The 18,039-nt window shown below is 41.7% G+C and overlaps 1 protein-coding gene across 1 annotated transcript in view; it reads left to right on the forward strand.

Annotated features, from left to right (window-relative positions):
* The first annotated feature begins 228 nt into the window (after nucleotides 1–228).
* The window catches only part of LOC122550233 (triple functional domain protein-like), a 561,659-nt gene continuing 543,848 nt past the window's right edge, over nucleotides 229–18,039 (forward strand). The window contains exon 1 of the mRNA XM_043690993.1: nucleotides 229–831. Coding sequence (XP_043546928.1) covers nucleotides 765–831 — 67 coding nt within the window. The 5' untranslated portion in view covers nucleotides 229–764. The remainder of the gene's footprint in view (nucleotides 832–18,039) is intronic.

Genomic DNA, 18,039 nt, shown 5'->3' on the forward strand with positions numbered 1-18,039 from the left:
ATACATTCAGAACATTGTACATTTAAGAAATATTTAGTTATGTTTTGTCGATGCATATTCATTTGCACGTGTTTAAAATGAAGACATCCAATTCGTAAAGTTGCGTATATTTTCATATTTTTCCCTAAATACGCTTTGTGACATTTGTTCAGCTCTTAGATACGTTTTGAATATGCAAATTTGTGAATTCGGTATTTCTATTGCAGTATAACCGTTCGCATGTTCACATTTCCATTGCGTAGTTGTGGCTTTAGTTACTGTGACTGTTTTCCAATTTGAGGAATTTCGGTCTCTCTCGAATGGGCTCATACCTTCGGTATGACAACATGACAGTATCACATTGGTGAATTTTAACTGCCCCTGTCTCTGTGCATCCCTTCCACCTGAAGTCCGTACCCCTCTAGATGTGTGCTATCGGAATCAATTCACATGCACGTTGACGTTTGTGTCTGCTGGCGCAACCTCGGTGCTGGGTTTGCACCTTTGGGTTGGGATGCTGCGCGCCCGCTCCGTCCTGCTGGAGGAGCAGTGACCTTGGGACGGCTGGAGTTCCGGAAGTTGCCGAGGTTTGCCGATGTTTTTCCGGACGGGTGAGTCACGGCTCCAAGATGGAGGAGAGCTGGTAGAGGTGGCAGCGCTCGCTCGCGCTCTCGCTCCCTCCGCGCGGTTGGTTGCCAGTTAGGATTTAAGGATCGACATCACCCCTCCCCCCGCCCCGCTCCGCCGGAGGGACTGTAACCGGACAGACCGAGGCCGCCGCCGACATGAGCTCCGCAGAGGGGGCGGAGGACCCCGCCGGGGACGCCGATATCGCCGCGTTTTTCCGAGCTGGTGAGTGAGTGAGTGGGAGACGAGGGACTGCAGCCCTGGGCTCTCCGGGAGCACAGGGATGGGCCAGGCCCGGAAACCGGGCCCACACACACTCACATTGTGGCAGATGCAGGACGAGAAGGTTCGGGCTGGAGGAAATTTTAGGAATCGAAGGCTGCACAAGGAAATAGAAAAGATCTGGCGACGGTGTGGGGAAAGTGTGTCCCAGAACCGAAGTAGTCGCGAAATAAAGGAAACCGTTGGAAACGGGCCGGAGGTAAAGTCGAAGAGAATGGGAAACTTCAGCGCATGAGAGAGGGAAGGTAGGACATGGAAGGGGATATCAGACTGTTGGGGGCGGGTGGTCGAGAGGGATGCCAGGGATTTCGTGAGCTGGGATAACTTTGGGATTTGTGGCTGACGGATCCCGTGGAGACTCCGGTTGATATCAGCAATCACCAAGCCTGACTATGATTCTGACCGGGTACGGATTATACCAACCCTTCAGCCGGTCTTCTAGCTTGGTAGGTTGATTTTTACATTTCCCTCACCGGGTCAGATTTTCTAACCAATTCCAAAAGCTGGCTTGAGATGGCCACAGAGAACGAATTGAAACTGGGATATTTTGACTTGAGGTTCAGTACTAAAATGAACAATGTACCAACCAACATTAAAGGAGATGTCAAAGAAAGCTGAGTGATGGAGGGAAATAGAATTGGACACTTGGAGTCAGCAAGTCTAAATTGGAGTAAGACAATGGTGAGCGAAATGGAAGACCAAGTGTGGTGAAATAGAAATATAATTTTGAAGTGAGAATAAGAGGATTGAGAGAGAAAAAAACGAAGGTGGAATAGGGAGCTAAAGAAGGTTCTGAATAATGTGGTGTTAAACGGAGACTTGAAGGGAGATGAGATGGATTAATAAAATGTGTAAAAATGGAGGGTAAGGAGTCTCATGTGATTACTGTTGGAGAAACTTAGACCATAGATTTCATGATGTGGGATGGAGGTGAGAAGTATAGTAGGGCAAGAACAAGAGAATGAAAATTATTGTTAAAGGAATACTGTGGTTGTTAAAATCGTAAATAAGAAAATGATGATATTGGAAATACTGAGCAGGTCAGGAAGTATCTGTGGAAAGAGAAGAGGTTAAACGAGAGCAGTTTGGTTCTTATTCCAGAAAGGGATCATAGCTTCCTCTAAATTCATCATTTTCTACTGAATGTAGGAACCTTTTGTAGAAACTGCTGACTTTGTTTACACGTCTCAGAGGTGAGAAAGGCATGTATGGCGTGGTCCCACAAGCAATGTGAGGATCAAGGAGTCTGTCGCTTTTCAGATAGGGAATTGTGACAAACTGAAACATTTTTGCAAGTTAGGTGAGGTCAGTCTGGATTTTAAGATTTGTATTGAGAGGTGTAGCTGACTTCAGTCTAACTAGTTGTTTTTCTGATCAGTTATTTTGTTAGTGTGGGCATAACCTGAAGGTTAACTAGTAATGCCATTATTTTAAGACTGGCCTGAATCACTGAACCTTCTAATTGAATGTGGCAGGTTTTCATGTTCAGCCATTAGCCTAATTCACAAAAGAGTTTGAGCAGCTATTGATGTGTTTCTATATGGAAGGTTTGATGGGATAACAAAGAAAATGGACGGGCAAACACATTTTTGGCTTTTGTATATCAATATTCAAAATTAGTATTAGTTTTACTTTGGGGGTTAAATGTGTTACCCATTGGGTTCTTGAGTCTGTTAGCAATTGTCATTGTTTTTAGAGTGGAGCTAAGGGATCTATTTCTTATGTAAAAGTTGAAAATCTGAATATTTTTGAATAATGTTTGTAGAAGTCGAAGATAACTTTCTCTTGACTGTACTTGGTTGGTGAAGTTCTCCACTGTGAATGGCCCTAATATTTCATAAAACTGAAAAAATAAATCGGGTTGATGTTGGATGAATGTTTCTTAAGCTTGTTTTATTACTGAAATTTGTTGAACCTTCTGGAATTTGCTGTTTTTGAGGATGTAAATAGTTTTAAAAATACACTATATAGCAATTATGTATCTGACATTTGAACATCTTTCACAGTCTGATTTGTGTACTGTGAAAAAGAGAATCAGATTTGGAAAAGTTTAAGTAGTCTGCAGCATTATCGGGCTTCTGTTGAAATTCCTTATTTCCATTAAATTAATAGACTCCTCATTTAGATAAAAAGACTGTTTTATTTTTGCTTAAACTGCTTAATGGCTATCTTTGAACCTAAAAATATTGTACACATTTCATGTCAGTAGAAACACACAGTCTGACCCCAAAAAACGGATTGTCTTGCATTTGAATGCTGATACTTCCAGAACTCAGACTGGTTTGCCTTTGTTGGTATCTGATTCAGAAAACCTTAAGAATTTATCATCATTCCTTTTACCTGAATATTGCTCATTCTTGTAGTTTAACTCTGACTGTTACGAATTGTAACAATTTTCAGACTGGAGGCCTGTGACCAGTATTGTGCCACAGAGATTGGTGCTGGATCCACTGCTTTTTGTTTATATAAATGTGAACATTGTGGGTGTGGCAGGTAGCAAAGAAGATTATTTCAGAGTACAGTGGGATCTTGATCAGAAGGGCCAATGGGCTGAGGAGTGGCAGATAGAATTTAATTTAGGTGAATGTGAGGTCCTGCATTTTGGACATGTAAGTCACGGCATGACTTATACATTTAATGGTAATGCCCTGGACAAAGTTTTTGAACAAAGAGACCTTGGAGTGCAAGTTCATAGTTCCTTGAAAGTGGAGTCACAGGTACATAGGACAGTGTAGAAGGTGTTTGGTATGGTTTCCTTTATTGGTCAGTGCATTTGAGTGTTGGAGTTGGGAGATCATGTTGCGGCTATACAGGGCATTGGTCAGACCACATTTGGGATACTGTGTGCAATTCCGGTCTCCCTGCTATAGGAAGAATGGTGTGAAACTTGAAAGAGTTCAGAAAAGGTTTACAAGGATGTTGCCAGGGTTAGAGGATTTGAGCTATAGAGAGAGGCTGAAAAGGCTGGGGCTATTTTTTCTGGAGTGTTTGAGGCTGAAAGGTGGCATTAAAGAGGTTGATAAAATCATGAGGGACATGGTAGGGTAAAAAGACAAGTCTTTTCCCAGGGGTGGGGGAATCAAAACTGGAGGGCATAGGTTTAAGGTGAGAAGGGAAAGAGTTGAAAGGAAACTGAGCTGCCAGAAGAAGTGGTGAAGGCTGGTACAATTACACCAATTAAAAAGCATCTGGATGGGTATATGAATAGGAAAGGTTTAGGGGGATATTTGCCAAATGCTGGAAAATGAGATGACATTTATGTAGGATATCTGGTCGGCATGGATGAAATGGACCAATGGGTCCGTTTTCATGCTGTAAATCTCTGACTCTCCGGTTCTAAGTCTTCCTGTTTACTGATTTTATGAAGTATAGTGCGCACAGGTTAAAACCTTGTTAGAAGTGAAGTGTTTCTAATATTGCATTTTTTGGACTGTATTTTTATCTTTCAGTGCCTCCCCTCCAACCCCACCCCACTCAAATTCCTGATGAAGGGCTTATGCCCGAAATGTCGAATCTTCCCACAGCCTGACCTGTGCTTTTCCAGCACCACACTTGTTGACTTTGTAGATCTATGTTAACTAAATGTTCTAAACACATTTAGTGTTCTTGAAATGTATTACAGGGAAGCCTTGCATGCATTTGATCCTTCCTGGAAAAAGAATAGTAATAGTACAGTAATTGGGGTTAATATTCATTGATTTAAAGTTTTTTTTACTATAATAAGTCATTGCTGGCCTCCATTAACATATGCCAAATGTCACCTGAATGAGAGTGAAATGTTCTTTTTCTTCAAATAAAATCTAACTATATGGTTCAGTTAAATTCTGATATCAAATTTAAATTATGAAAAATATAGTTCTATCTTGCAGTTACAGTTTGTATTTAGGAGTTTGTAGAATACTTCTTTATTGTGTACCCTCCACCTCCTTGGTGGAGGAGTGTCTTGGGATTCCAGCTTCTGTATGGCAAAACTACCTTTCTATTGTCTATCATTTTGCAAATTCTCAATGCAAATTGCCATCACTTATCGTGAAATGAACTGACTGAATAGTAAATCAATGTAGCTCCATTTAATAGGAAACTTAAGAATGTGTGATTTCATTTTTTGGTTTATTAAATCTGGTGCTCATAGAAATCCCCTGATATCGGTTAGTTCAGATGGCTGGATGGTTGGTGTTTTGTTGCAAAGTAATGCCAACAGTATGGATTCAATTTGGAGAAGATGAGGTCTGCAGATGTTGAAGATCAGAATCAAAAAGTGTGGTGCTGGAAAAGTACAGCAAGTCAGGCAGCATCCAAAGGAACAGGGGAGTCGATGTTTTGAGCATAAGTTGTTCATCAGGAATCTGGTTTCTGATGAACAGCTTATGCTCGAAACATCGACTCTCCTGTTCCTCGGATGCTGCCTGACCAGCTGTGCTTTTCCAGCAACACACTTTTCAACAGCATGGATTCAGTTCCCACACTGAGGTTACTATGAAGGACTGTACTTCTCAACTTCTCCCCATACCTAAGGTGCGATAACCCTATGGTTAAACCACCAATAATTGTCTCTTTGTAATAAGAACAGCCTCTGGTCCAGTAGCCCTTCCTGATGAAGGGCTTTTGCCCAAAACGTTGATTTCAAAACTCCTTGGATGCTGCCTGAACTGCTGTGCTCTTCCAGCACCACTAATCCAGAATCTGTTTTCCAGCATCTGCAATCATTGTTTTTACCTCTGGTCCAGTAGGACTAGTCAATTTTACCTTTCAGCTATCAGGCAAATGAAAGGGTACGCAGTAAATACTGACATTAAATTCTTCACTGAAGATGAGCGTTGGTCTTTCAGCTATTTATTTAGTGTATGATGACTTGCATTAATTTAGCTGTACTCTGAACATTGGCTTTAAATTTCTTCAGGATTGTTGAATATAGGAATTTTACTATTGGCTTATAATTATAGATTTGCAAAGAAGATACAGCACAGGCTATTCAGCTTAACTAATCTGTACAGCTATTTATACTCCAAACAAGTCTTCTCCAAATTCTTTTCACTTTTTAGAAAATCTTTGTCATCTAGAATGAGATCCACAATCAAAGAAGTTAATTTTCAATGCCAGTTAGGTTGCTTGGCAATGATTAAGATTAATAACTTATTTTAAAAATTAGTACAATAGAGTAGATGAGTCCTTAATTTTGCTGGTGAATCAATCACATGATAGAATTTAATGTAGGAAAATGCACTTTTGCAGGAAGCATGGAGGAGCTAAGTATTATTTAAATGGAGAAAGACTGCAGAAAGCTACAAAACAAAGGGATTTGGGTGACCTCATAAAATCCCTACAGTGTGGAAACAGGCCATTAGGCCCAAAAACCCACACCAACCCACTGAAGGGTAACCAACCCAGATCCATTTCCCTATCCTATTACTCTACATTTATTTCTGACTAATGTACCTAACCTACACATCCTGAATTCTATGGGCAATTTAGCATGGCCAGTTCTCCTAAACTGCACATCTTTGGATTGTGGGAGGAAACTGGAGCACCTGGAGGAAGCCCACGCAGACACAGTGAGAATGTGCAAACCCCACACAGACAGTCGCCCGAGGGTGGAATTAAACCTGGGTCTCTGGGAGGCAGTAATGCTAACCACTCAGCCACCGTGTCGTCCTGCATGAATCACAAAATAGCTAACATTCAAGTTCAGCTGGGAAAGCAAATGGAATGTTGATGTTGGCCTATATTTCAAAGAGAATGGAATATAAAAGTAGGGAGGTATTCAAGGCAGTAATCAGACTGCAACTGAAATACTGTGAACAATTTGGGCCCTTATCTAAGGAAAAATGTACTGGCATTGTGAAGACAGTCTGGAGAAGGTTCATTATGCTGATACCAAGTACTCTAGTGAGGAGATGCTGGGTAGATTGGGCCTGTACTAATAAACTGCACAAGATTCTTGGGAGACTTGACAGTGTAGACGTAGAAAGGTTGTTTTTTCTAGTGAATGAATCTAGGACCAGAAGGCATTCTCTCAGGTTGCACATTTAAGAGACAGAACTGAGGAAGAGTCACTTGACCTGAAATGTTAACTCTGATTTCTTTCCATACATGGTGCCAGACCTGCTGAAAATTTCCAGTAATTTTTTTTCTTTTGACTCTGATTTGCAGCATACACAGTTCTTTCCATTTTTATTGCACATTTAAGACACAGGTGAGGAATTTCTTCTGAGGGTTGTGAATCTGTGGAATTTTTTACTATGGTGGGGGGCTGTTGAGGTTGTGTTAGTTATGTTTAGTTAAAGCTGAGAGATTCTTAATCAGCATGGGAATCAAAGGTTGTGGGCTATCAGATCAACCATGATCTCATTCAGTAGAAGGGCAGACTGAATAGGCTGAATGGCTTATATCCCCTAGATCTTATGGTCTTAATACAACACCACACCAATCTTCTGTCTGAATGCTGAGTTTCTTGACTGGACCATCATATAGAAAAGTTTTGGGGACTAAGGCAACTCGGACAGCAACTTCCTAATCTGCTTTAACTGCAGATGTCTCATTAATCTTTAAAGGTAACCTCGCTAGTATTTTTAATGTGAAAATCTGGGCCGGGTTCTCCAAACATACCAAGCCATTTGTAATTTTAAAGATCTCTATCGGGTCACCTCTGTCTTTTCTTGTCTAAAACACTGCAATCTAGTCAATCTTTCCTGATGGCTGTTGTGTCTCAGTTCTGATAAAAATCCTTGTCTGCACAAGGAAATATAGTTTTTTATACTTTCTCCTATGCTTAATCTCCTTTCCCATGATATTGGTATCAAAATTGTGCACAGTTCTTGAAGTATCACTTGACCACCTAACTTCCCTAAATTTGAAATGTGTACTTCTGGAAATTAAATCTCTGCTTTGTTAGCATTTTCTAATTATTTAGCTCATCTGCAGTCCTACTTCAAATAATTTGTTAGCGTTGTTGGCCTTTGCTCTTCTTGACCATTCAGTTTTTTTTAGGTGTAGATGATGGGTTTTTTTCATTCCTGCCAAAGTGTAGCACTTCATATTTACCTAGGGTTCATTTCCCACTTAACTGCTCATTTTCTAAGACTTCTAATAGTGCATTCTTGCCCAGTGTTAACTCTGCCCTCGCAATTTTGTAACATCTAAATTTTGATATTGTTACTTTTTACATCACATTAATTCAAGTTCTAAGTAACCATGATCCCAGTATTGATCCTGTGAGCACTGCTTTCTATCTTGCTTCAATCAGATCAACTATCTTTTATGCTATTCTCTGCTTTTGCTAGCCCTTCTTAGCTAATATGCTGTCTAATCAATAATCAGTCCTTTATTTCACAATACCCAATTTTGGGCCCAATTCTGCCATACTTTATTCTTTTGAAAATCGAAGTATATGTTGTCAACTGAATTACTCTTTCCATTACCTCTTCAAATAATTCTTTAAGGTTAGGTAAGCATGACTTTGTCTTTCTGAATTCATGTTGACCATCATTTTCCTCTGTTGTCTTGTTCTTCTATCACTTTTAAAGTAAAGTCCCAATGTCTTTCCTATCAATTAGTCCATATATTTTTTCCAAATGAAGCAACATCAGCTGTTCACTCGTCGTTTGGCAATATTTCCTCTTCCCTTGAGTTTTATTTGGTGGCTATCCTGGCTCCTCTGTTGTTTGGTTGAGTGTGTATTGCTACATACCATCCATCAGAGAGCTTTATCCTCTTTTAGTTTTGCTAGTTTATCAAATACATACATCCTTTCAGTCAAAACTATATTCATTTCAAGGTCATCAAGTGAAATATATATTTCTTTACATTCTTCAGTTAAAAACTGAAGCAGCATAAGTCGTGTAGAAGCATAGAAAAATTATGACCTTCTCCTTTATCATTCAATAATCCTATCCCTACTTAAATTTTCCTTTTAGTTTTATCTATGTAACAGGGTTATGTTGTTATTCCTTGATAATCTGATTTTGTATCTTCTCATTGCCTGTGTGATAGAATTGGTTTCAGTATTCTCTCAAGTTCCTCAGATTCCTTTCTAAGACTGTAAGACATAGGAACAGCAGTGGGCCATTCGGCCCCTCTAGCTGCCTTCACCATTCGATAGGATCATAGCTGATTCAATATTCCTCATTAGATTAGATTAGATTAGATTACAGTGTGGAAACAGGCCCTTCGGCCCAACAAGTCCACACAGCACCCGGAGGAAACCCACGCAGACACGGGGAGAACGTGCAAACTCCACACAGTCAGTCGCCTGAGGTGGGAATTGAACCCGGGTCTCTGGCGCTGTGAGGCAGCAGTGCTAACCACTGTGCCACCGTGCCGCCCACATGTCTGCTTTCCTGCATTTTCCTTGTAATCCTTGATTCCTCTTCAGATTTCAGAGTCTATCTATCTCACCTTTAAATATACATATTGCCTGCCTCCGTAGCGCTCTGTACAAAGGGTTCTAAAGACTTTCAGCTTTCAGAAAGAAGAAATCCCTCCTTAGTCTTAAATTGGCACCACTTTATTCTGAGGCTATGACCTTTGGACCTAGACTCTCCCATGAGGGGAAACATCTTTTCAGCATTTCCCCTGTCAAAACCCTGAAGAATCTTGTTAGCTTAATTGAGATTACCTATCATTCTTTTGAACTCCAGTGAGTAGAGTTCCAATCTGTTTAACTTTGACTCATAAGACAATCCCTTCTATACCAAGGATCATCCTACTGAATCTTCTCTGAACTGCCTCTAGTTAAATGATACCTTTGCTTAAATAAGGGGACCAAAACTGCTCTCAGTATTCTAGATGTGGTCTCACCACCAACTTTTACAATTGCAATGAGACTTCCTGACTCTTTTACTCCAATCCCCTTGAAATAAGGGTCAACATTCCATTAGCCTTTCTGATTACCTGCTGCACCTGTGTGTCAGTTTTCTGTGTTTCATGCACGAGTACCTCCAAGTCCCTTTTGTTTCACCCTTTTGAAAGTTTTCTCCATTTCAATAACGCCGTTTGATCTTTCTTTAGCTTCTAAGTACTTCCCTTTATGAAAATGCTGATTAGTTGATTTGATGTTCTTTCTGAATAATGTTAATGGATTCCTTTTCTGGTTGAAGTAGACTTAGGACCTACCTCCCTGCCTTCTCCTTGAAAGTGGAAGGCAGTGGCAAAATACCACTGACAAAGAAGTGTCAAGCTCAATGGACTGGGTACAGCATTAGCAGATTATGAACCAAAGAACCTCTTTCAGACATCAGCATCAGTACTGCACTGCCTCCATCATAGACACATTCCTTTTGTAGCTGTGGATAATGGCCACCTTGAGCTGACTTTCAGTCCTCATCTCCCAACTTGCTTCACCCTGCCTTGTTGTCGTTTCCCCCGTGCACCATCAAAAATCCATGGACTTGGTCTCCTGGTGTTGCTTTGTACCAGCCTTGCACCCTCCTCTGGAAAGCCAACTTCAGTGGAGTTTTCCTTAGAAGAGTGAAAAATGAACATGGTAGCTGCACCTCCAAGATGAAATACAGTACTACTTATACTTTAAATGGCTGAATTCATATACTGGTAAACATTAGCCTTTATTTTCCATAATAACCTTTGATCACAGGAGCGGTGAAAAACTAATAAGAGAAACAGTGAGTTTGAAAAAGACTGGAAGCTAGCGTAAAAGGGAATACCAAATTCTTTACAAGATGATGTACAGGAAAGGAATAGTAAAAAGAAATTTGGGACCAAAAGATGCATTTACACCTGGCCAAAGAGAACCTGGTTGAGATATTAACTGAATGGAGACAATACAGTGGAAGAAACCGTTCTTCTCAAAAAAGGCACAAGAGCGGGAGGACATAGATTTAAAGTGATGTGCAAAAGATGCAAGGGTGATGTGAGAAAATATGTTTTTATATAGTCAGTAGTTAAGGTGTGGATGCACTGTCTGGAAATTGAGACACAGAAAATAGAGGCAGGAATTGTCTGTTTGCATCTTCGAATTTGCTCTGCCATTTAATATGATCGTGGCTGATCCTCTAATTGCGTACCTGGTTCTTGCTTTCTCTCCATATCCTTTGATCCCTTTAGCTCTGAGAACTATATCTAACGTTCAGTGATTTGGCCTCAACCACAGAATTCCACAGGCTCACCACTCTCTGGGTGGAAAGATTTCTCATCTCGGTCCTAAATAGTCCCATGTCCGTAAACTATGATCCTTGGTTCTGTACTGTCTGCTCATCAGGAACAACGTCCCTTTGATATCCTGTTTAGTCCTGTTAGAATTTGAGAGGGGATCTCAGAAGCCTATAAATTTTTTCAAAATGCTAGTGAATATAGTCCTAACTGATCCAGCCTCTCTTCATATGTCAGTCTTGCCATGCCACAAATCAGTCTGGTGAATCCTAATCACTCACTCCATTGCTAGAACATCTTCCTTCAGATAAGAAAAGCAAAATTGCGCACAATACTCCAGGTGGTGTCACCAAAGCCATGTACAATTGCAGTAAGACATTCCTGCTCCTGGACTTGAATCCTCTCATTGAAGGCTAACATACCATTTGTCATTTTCATATGTAATGATGGTATTGGTGTCGGCACTCTAAGTCTTGCGGTGGTTGTCATGACAGGGTTGTACTGTGTGGTGGTCGACATTGTCCTGAATCTCAGGCAGTTTGCTATGACCAGTGATCAGTTTAAGGTTTGGTTGTTTAAAGGTGGGAAGTGGAGGTGTAGGGAAGGTCTTGGAGAGGTGCTTGCTCCTGGGAAGTACTGGACAATGAAGGGTTTCCTATCGGTTGCAACCCTGTCTCTCCTGAGGAGGTCATCACGGTTTCTTGCTGTGGCACATCAGAACTGACAATTGGTGAGTTGAGCATTGTACCCTGTTCTTATGAGGGCATCCTTGAGCACCTTCAGGTGTCTGTCACATTCCTCCTTATTTGAACAGATCCTTTGTATGCATAGGGCTTGTCAGTAGGGAATAGCTATTTTAATTTGATTAGGGTGGATGCTAGAGAAGCGAACTATTGTGACCACTTCACTGGTGAGCGACACTCGGCCTCGGACCTTCGGGTGACCATCCTCCAAGGCAGACTTTTGGACAGGCAACAATGCAAATTGGCTGAGCAGAAGCTGATAGCCAAATTTGCTACCTATGGGAATAGCCTCAATGGGACCTTGGATTCATGTCACACTGCACTACGCACATGTGTACATGTGCCCCCCCTCCACACATGCACCCCTCCCACAAGAGCATGCACTTTGCCAAGCTTGTGCACATGCAAACGCACTCTCATGTTCATGTGCATGCACATGCACACTCGCACTGGCTCTGTCTCTTTTTTCAGGGGGGTGAATTTGTATTTGCAGAATTATATTTGCAGATACATTCTATTTTGTTCAAAACATGCAGAACCTGTAGGCGGTCAATCCATGTCATATTTTGTAAATTCCACTTTGGAAATAGAACCAGTCTGACTCAAGATTGGGAAACAGACAGACTCTAACCTCACACCTTTAATACTTTGTCTGAGCTGAGATGTCACCTTCTGATATAAAACCTTAAAGTATCTTGAGAATATGACTTAAAAGAAGTTCTGGGATTTACATATTAAAGAACCAAAACCAGCCAACCCATTCTAAAAGATGGAAGACTTAACAATTTACTATGTTTGTTCAATATATCATTTCAGCTGTATGAGACTGTAGTCTTTAGGTATAAATTGTATCTTATGGCCCTGCTTCACAACAACGTGATGAAGAAGCAGTGCTTTGAAAGCTAGTGCTTCCAAATAAACCTGTTTGACTATAAACTGGTGTTGTGTGATTTTTAACTTTGTTCCCTTTCAAATAGCTGTCTAACTTGAATAATGTGTAACAATACAGCAAGAAAGCTGGAGAATGGGACTCCGTCATAGTATTCATTCGGAGAGCTGTGCTGGGCCATTTGAGCCCCCTTTATGTTATAACAAGTCTGTTCACATGCTTGGGTTGGTGCAACTCCAACAACAGTCTGAGTGATTGGCACTGCATCCATTGCCTTGAACATTTGTTTCCTTCACCAATGTCATACTCTGGCTGTAATTTACAGCATGTACTGTGCAACTCACCAAGAGTGTTTTGACAGCGTCTCCCAGTTTGTGACCTGTGCCACCTAGAGTGACCAGGGTGGCTGATGTGTGGAAGTGCCAAGTACCTAAGTCACATACCATCCTGACTTGGAAATATATTGTCATTCCTGTATCCTTGCTGGATGAAAGTCCTGATACTTTACAGGAACACTCATAAAACAAATATGCCACTGAGACACATTGGGTCATATGACTGGAATCTTAGTCAAACCAGCTGATTTTAAGGAGACACTTAGAAGAATGCAAAGAATCGTGAAGCATTTCCAGAACTTAAGCCTGTTATGACCAAAAGCACAGATGCCAGTGTTGAAGTGATTTCAGTTTGGGATTTTTCAAGTGACCAGCATTAGATGGGCACAGATATCTTGGAGAGTTGAGCAGCTGGTAAAGATAATCACTGTATGGAGTGGTGAGATTTGGAAGCAAGGGTAGAGATTTTAAAATCAAAATGTTGCTTGAGCTGGAACCAGTTTGGGTCATTGTCAAAAGAAATGTTGATGAATGGGATTGGATTGTGAACAGCAAGTTTTCTGGGTGACCTCAAGATTATGAAGGGTAGAAAGTATGAGACCAGCCAGTAGTCTGTTGGCACTAGTTGAGTTGAGATGGAGTGAAATTAGGCATTGTTGCAGAGTTGGGAGGGATACATGCTGCAAATCTTGGAGTAAAATGTAACATGCAAGTCATGAACATTTTGACTTCTAGTCTTGGAGTGTTGTCAGGGAGAAGGATGAGTTCATTAGCAAAGGAATGGAATTTGGAGCAGGGAAAATAGATTGTGGTCTGGAAGATGGATGTAGGTGATGAGTGATACAAGATATTGATCACAAGTGGAGTTACTTTTTGTTGCTATGATGGAACTAGCAAGATCGCATTAAATAGCAAGGTTTGGGGATGCCTGTGTTTGGGGAGTTTACATGCTGAGTTCACATGGAAATGAAATTTGAAGCATGCAAAGTAGTTTGGTCAAGAGACTGAAAGGTGAAAGCTATACATATCTTGTAAGAGAACATTTTTATTATACTTTGATAAATGGTAATTTTGAATGAAAGAATGAGATGTTCACAGAAGAACATCCCAGACGAGTAAGATGTGTTGTCTGGCATTAAGTTTTAGGTGAATGCCTTAGTGTTTTTGATGGGGCAAGTGATGGCAGGGCGTGGAGGCTTCATTAAAGGAAATGTATTATTACCCCGCAATGAGGTTTCTGTTAAAGATGTGATTTCATAAGTTATATGGCTGTGGAACAGGCCACTCGATCCACCTAATGTTTGAACGCCATTCAAGCCCTCTTGTCTTTCCTCCCCTCTAAGTATATCAACTTGATGCCTTAAAAAGCTTTTGGAGCTTCATATGTGCATTTACACCAGTGGTTTCCATCTCTCTCATAATCATAAGACTAGAAGCTCCAGGAGCAGAATTAGACCATTCAACTAATTAGTCTGTTCTGCTTTTTGATCATGGCTGATAGGTTTCTCAAGAGTCTGGTGCTGCAAAAGCACAGCAGGTCAGGCAGCACCTGAGAGGCAGGGGCATCGAAATTTTGCGCAGATGCCCGTCCTAATGAAGGACTTATACCCAAAACGTCGATTGTCCTGCTCCTCGGATGCTGCCTGACCTGCTGTGCTTTTCTAGCGCCACACTAACTCTGACCTCCAGCGTCTGCGATCCTCACTTTTTCCTGTTTTGTTTCTCAACCCCATTCTCCTTCCTTCTTCCTGCAAGCCTTGATCCCTTATAGATCCAGAGCTGGCCAGTGGAATTGTTATTGGGCTAGAAATCCAGATGCCCAGGTAATGTTCTTGGAACTTGGATTCAAATCCCATTATGACAAATAATAGATTTTTATTAATTTGAAATTCTATCTCCGTCTTAAAGACACTTGATCACTTGGCCTCCAAGACTTCTATAGCATTGAGTTCTCTAGACTCATCATCTGAAGAGGTTCCTCCTGATCTCCATTCTAAAGTGTCGTCCCTTTACTCTAAGGCTGTGCCCTTGGGTCATAGTCTGTTTTACTAGTAGAAACATAACGTAACGTAAGAAATAGCATGAGTAGGCCTTCTGACCTATTGAGCCTGCTCTGCCATTCAATACAATCATGGCTGATCTTGTCATGGACTCAGGTCCACTTATCCACCTGCTCACCATCACCCTTAATTCCTTTATTATTCAAAAATCGATCTATCTTTGCCTTAAAAAAACATTCAATGAGTTGTCTCAACTGCTTCACTGAGCAGAGAATTCTAGGATTCACAGATGGATGAAGAAGTTATTCATCAACTCAATCCGAAAGCTGCTTTTTGTTTTGAGGCTCTGGTTCCTAGTTTGTTTCACCTGTTGGTGAAAACAACCTCCTGCTTATATCTTAGCTAGCCCCTTCATTGTTTTATGTTTCTGTGAGATCCTCCTCATTCTTCTAGATTCCAATGAGTATAGTCCCAGTCTACTCAATCTCTCCTCATAAGCAAACCCTCTGAATTCCAGAATCAACATAGCCAATCCCCTCTACACCTCTTCCAATGCCAGTGAAGCCTTTCTCAAGTAAGGAGACCAAAACCTCACACAGTACTCCAGGTGTGGCCTCACTAGCACTCTATCCATCCGCAGCACAACTTCATCCCTCTACCAATGAAGGACAATGTTCCATTTGCCTAAACAGTGAGGCATATAGGTTACATGACACAGGAATTGCATAAAGCAAGATCAACATTAACAAGATCAGCTTTGTTTGAAGTTAGTGTCTGTTTATCGGTCTAATAATAGCAGGGACGAAACTGTTCTTGAACCTGTTGGTGGTTATTCAAGCTTCTGTACCTTCTGCCTAATGGGAAAGATTGTAGGAGAGCATCACCAGGTTGGGAGGGGTCTTTAATGTTGGTAGCCTTTCTGTGGCAGAATTATAGAGATGTACAGCATGGAAACAGACCCTTCGGTCCAACATGTCCATGCCGGCCTGATATCCCAACCCAATCTAGTCCTACCTGCCAGCACCCAGCCCATATCCCTCCAAACCCTTCCTATTCGTATACCCATTCAGATGCCTTTTAAATGTTGCAATTGTACTAGCCTCCACCACTTCCTCTGGCAGCCCATTCCACACACACGCCACCTTCTGCTTCAAAAAGTTGCCCTTTAGGTCTCTTTTATATCTTTCTCCTCTCACCCCAAACCTATGCCCTCTAGTTTGGATTCTGCCACACCAGGGAAAAGGCCTTGCCTATTTACCCTATCCATGCCCTCATGATTTTATAAACCTCTATACGGTCACTCCTTAGCCTCCGATGCTCCAGGGAAAACAGTCCCAGCCTATTCAATGTCTCCCTGTAGCTCAAATCCTCCAACCTTGGTAACATCCTTGTAAATATTTTCTGAACCCTTTCACTAGAAGGGAGACCAGAATTGCATGCAATATTCCAACAGTGGCCTAACCACAGTCCTGTACAGCCGCAAAATGACTTCCCAACGCCTGTACCCAGTAATCTGGCCAATAAGGGAAAGCATACCAAACGCCAGCTTCACTATCCTATCTACCTGCGACTCTACGTTCAAGGAGCTATGAACCTGCACTCCAAAGTCTCTTTGTATTAATTATCTATACATTATATAATTAATTATACAATATATTATAAATATAAGTAATTATATAATTAATTATATATTAAGTGTATAAGTCCTGCTCTGATTTGCTTTTCCAAAATGCATCACCTCGCATTTATCTAAATTATCCGTCTGCCACTCCCCAGCCCATTGGCTCAGCTGATCAGGATCCCATTGTAATTCAAGGTAACCTTTTTCGCTGTCCACTACACCTCCAATTTTGGCGTGATCTGCAAACTTACTAACTATAACTCTTCAGCTCATATCAAATCTTTTATATAAATGACAAAAAGTAGTGGACCCACACTGATGCTTGTGGCGCTCCACTGGTCACAAGCCTCCAATCTGAAAAACAATCCTTCTACCTTTGAGCTAGTTTGGTATCCAAATGGCTTGTTCTCCCCGTATTCCATGAGATCTAACCTTGCTAACCAGTCTCCCATTGGGAACCTTGTTGAACGCCTTACCTATGTCCATATAGATCGCGTCTACCTCTCTGCCCTCATCACTCCTCTTTGTAACTTCTTCAAAAAACTCAATCAAGTTTGTAAGACATGATTTCACACACACAAGGCCATGTTGACTATTCCTAATCAGTCCTTGCCTTTCCAAATACATGTACATCCTGTCCCTCAAGATTCCCTCAAACAACTTTTCCACCACTGACGTTGGGCTCACTGGTCTATAGTTCCCTGAATTGTCCTTACCACCCTTCTTAAACAGTGGCACCACGTTAGCCAACCTCCCGTCTCCGACACCTCACTTGTGACAATCGATGATATGAACATCTCAGCAAGAGGCCCAGCAATCCTTCCCTAACTTCCCTCAAGAGTTCTAGGATACACTTGATCAGGTCCTGGGGAATTATCCACTTTTATGTGTTCCAAGACCTCCAGCACTTCCTCCTCTGTAATATGGCATTTTTCAAGATGTCACCATCTATTTTCCGACTTTCTATACCTTCCATGTCCTTTTCCACAGTAAACACTAATGCAAAATACTCGTTTAGTATATTTCCCATCGCCTGCGGCTCCACACAAAGGTTGCCTTGCTGATCTTTGAGGGGCCCTATTCTCGCCCACCCTCTGACGACCCCTTCTCCCGCCTCCAACACACCCCATCCACCTGGACACCCCGTGCTGGCCTCTTACCCGCCCTCGATCTCTTCATAGCCAACTGCCGCCGCGACATTAACCGCCTCAACTTCTCCACCCCTCTCACCCACTCCAATCTCTCACCCTCGAAACGTGCAGCCCTCCACTCCCTCCGCTCCAACCCCAACCTCACTATCAAACCAGCAGACAAGGGAGGCGCCGTAATAGTTTGGCGCACCGACCTTTACACCGCTGAGGCTAAACGCCAGCTTGCGGACACCTCCTCCTACTGCCCCCTTGACCATGACCCCACCTCCCACCACCAAACCATCATCTCCCAGACCATCCAGAACCTC

The sequence above is a fragment of the Chiloscyllium plagiosum genome, chromosome 5, assembly GCF_004010195.1.
Source record: "Chiloscyllium plagiosum isolate BGI_BamShark_2017 chromosome 5, ASM401019v2, whole genome shotgun sequence".
In the NCBI taxonomy this organism is placed as follows: domain Eukaryota; kingdom Metazoa; phylum Chordata; class Chondrichthyes; order Orectolobiformes; family Hemiscylliidae; genus Chiloscyllium; species Chiloscyllium plagiosum.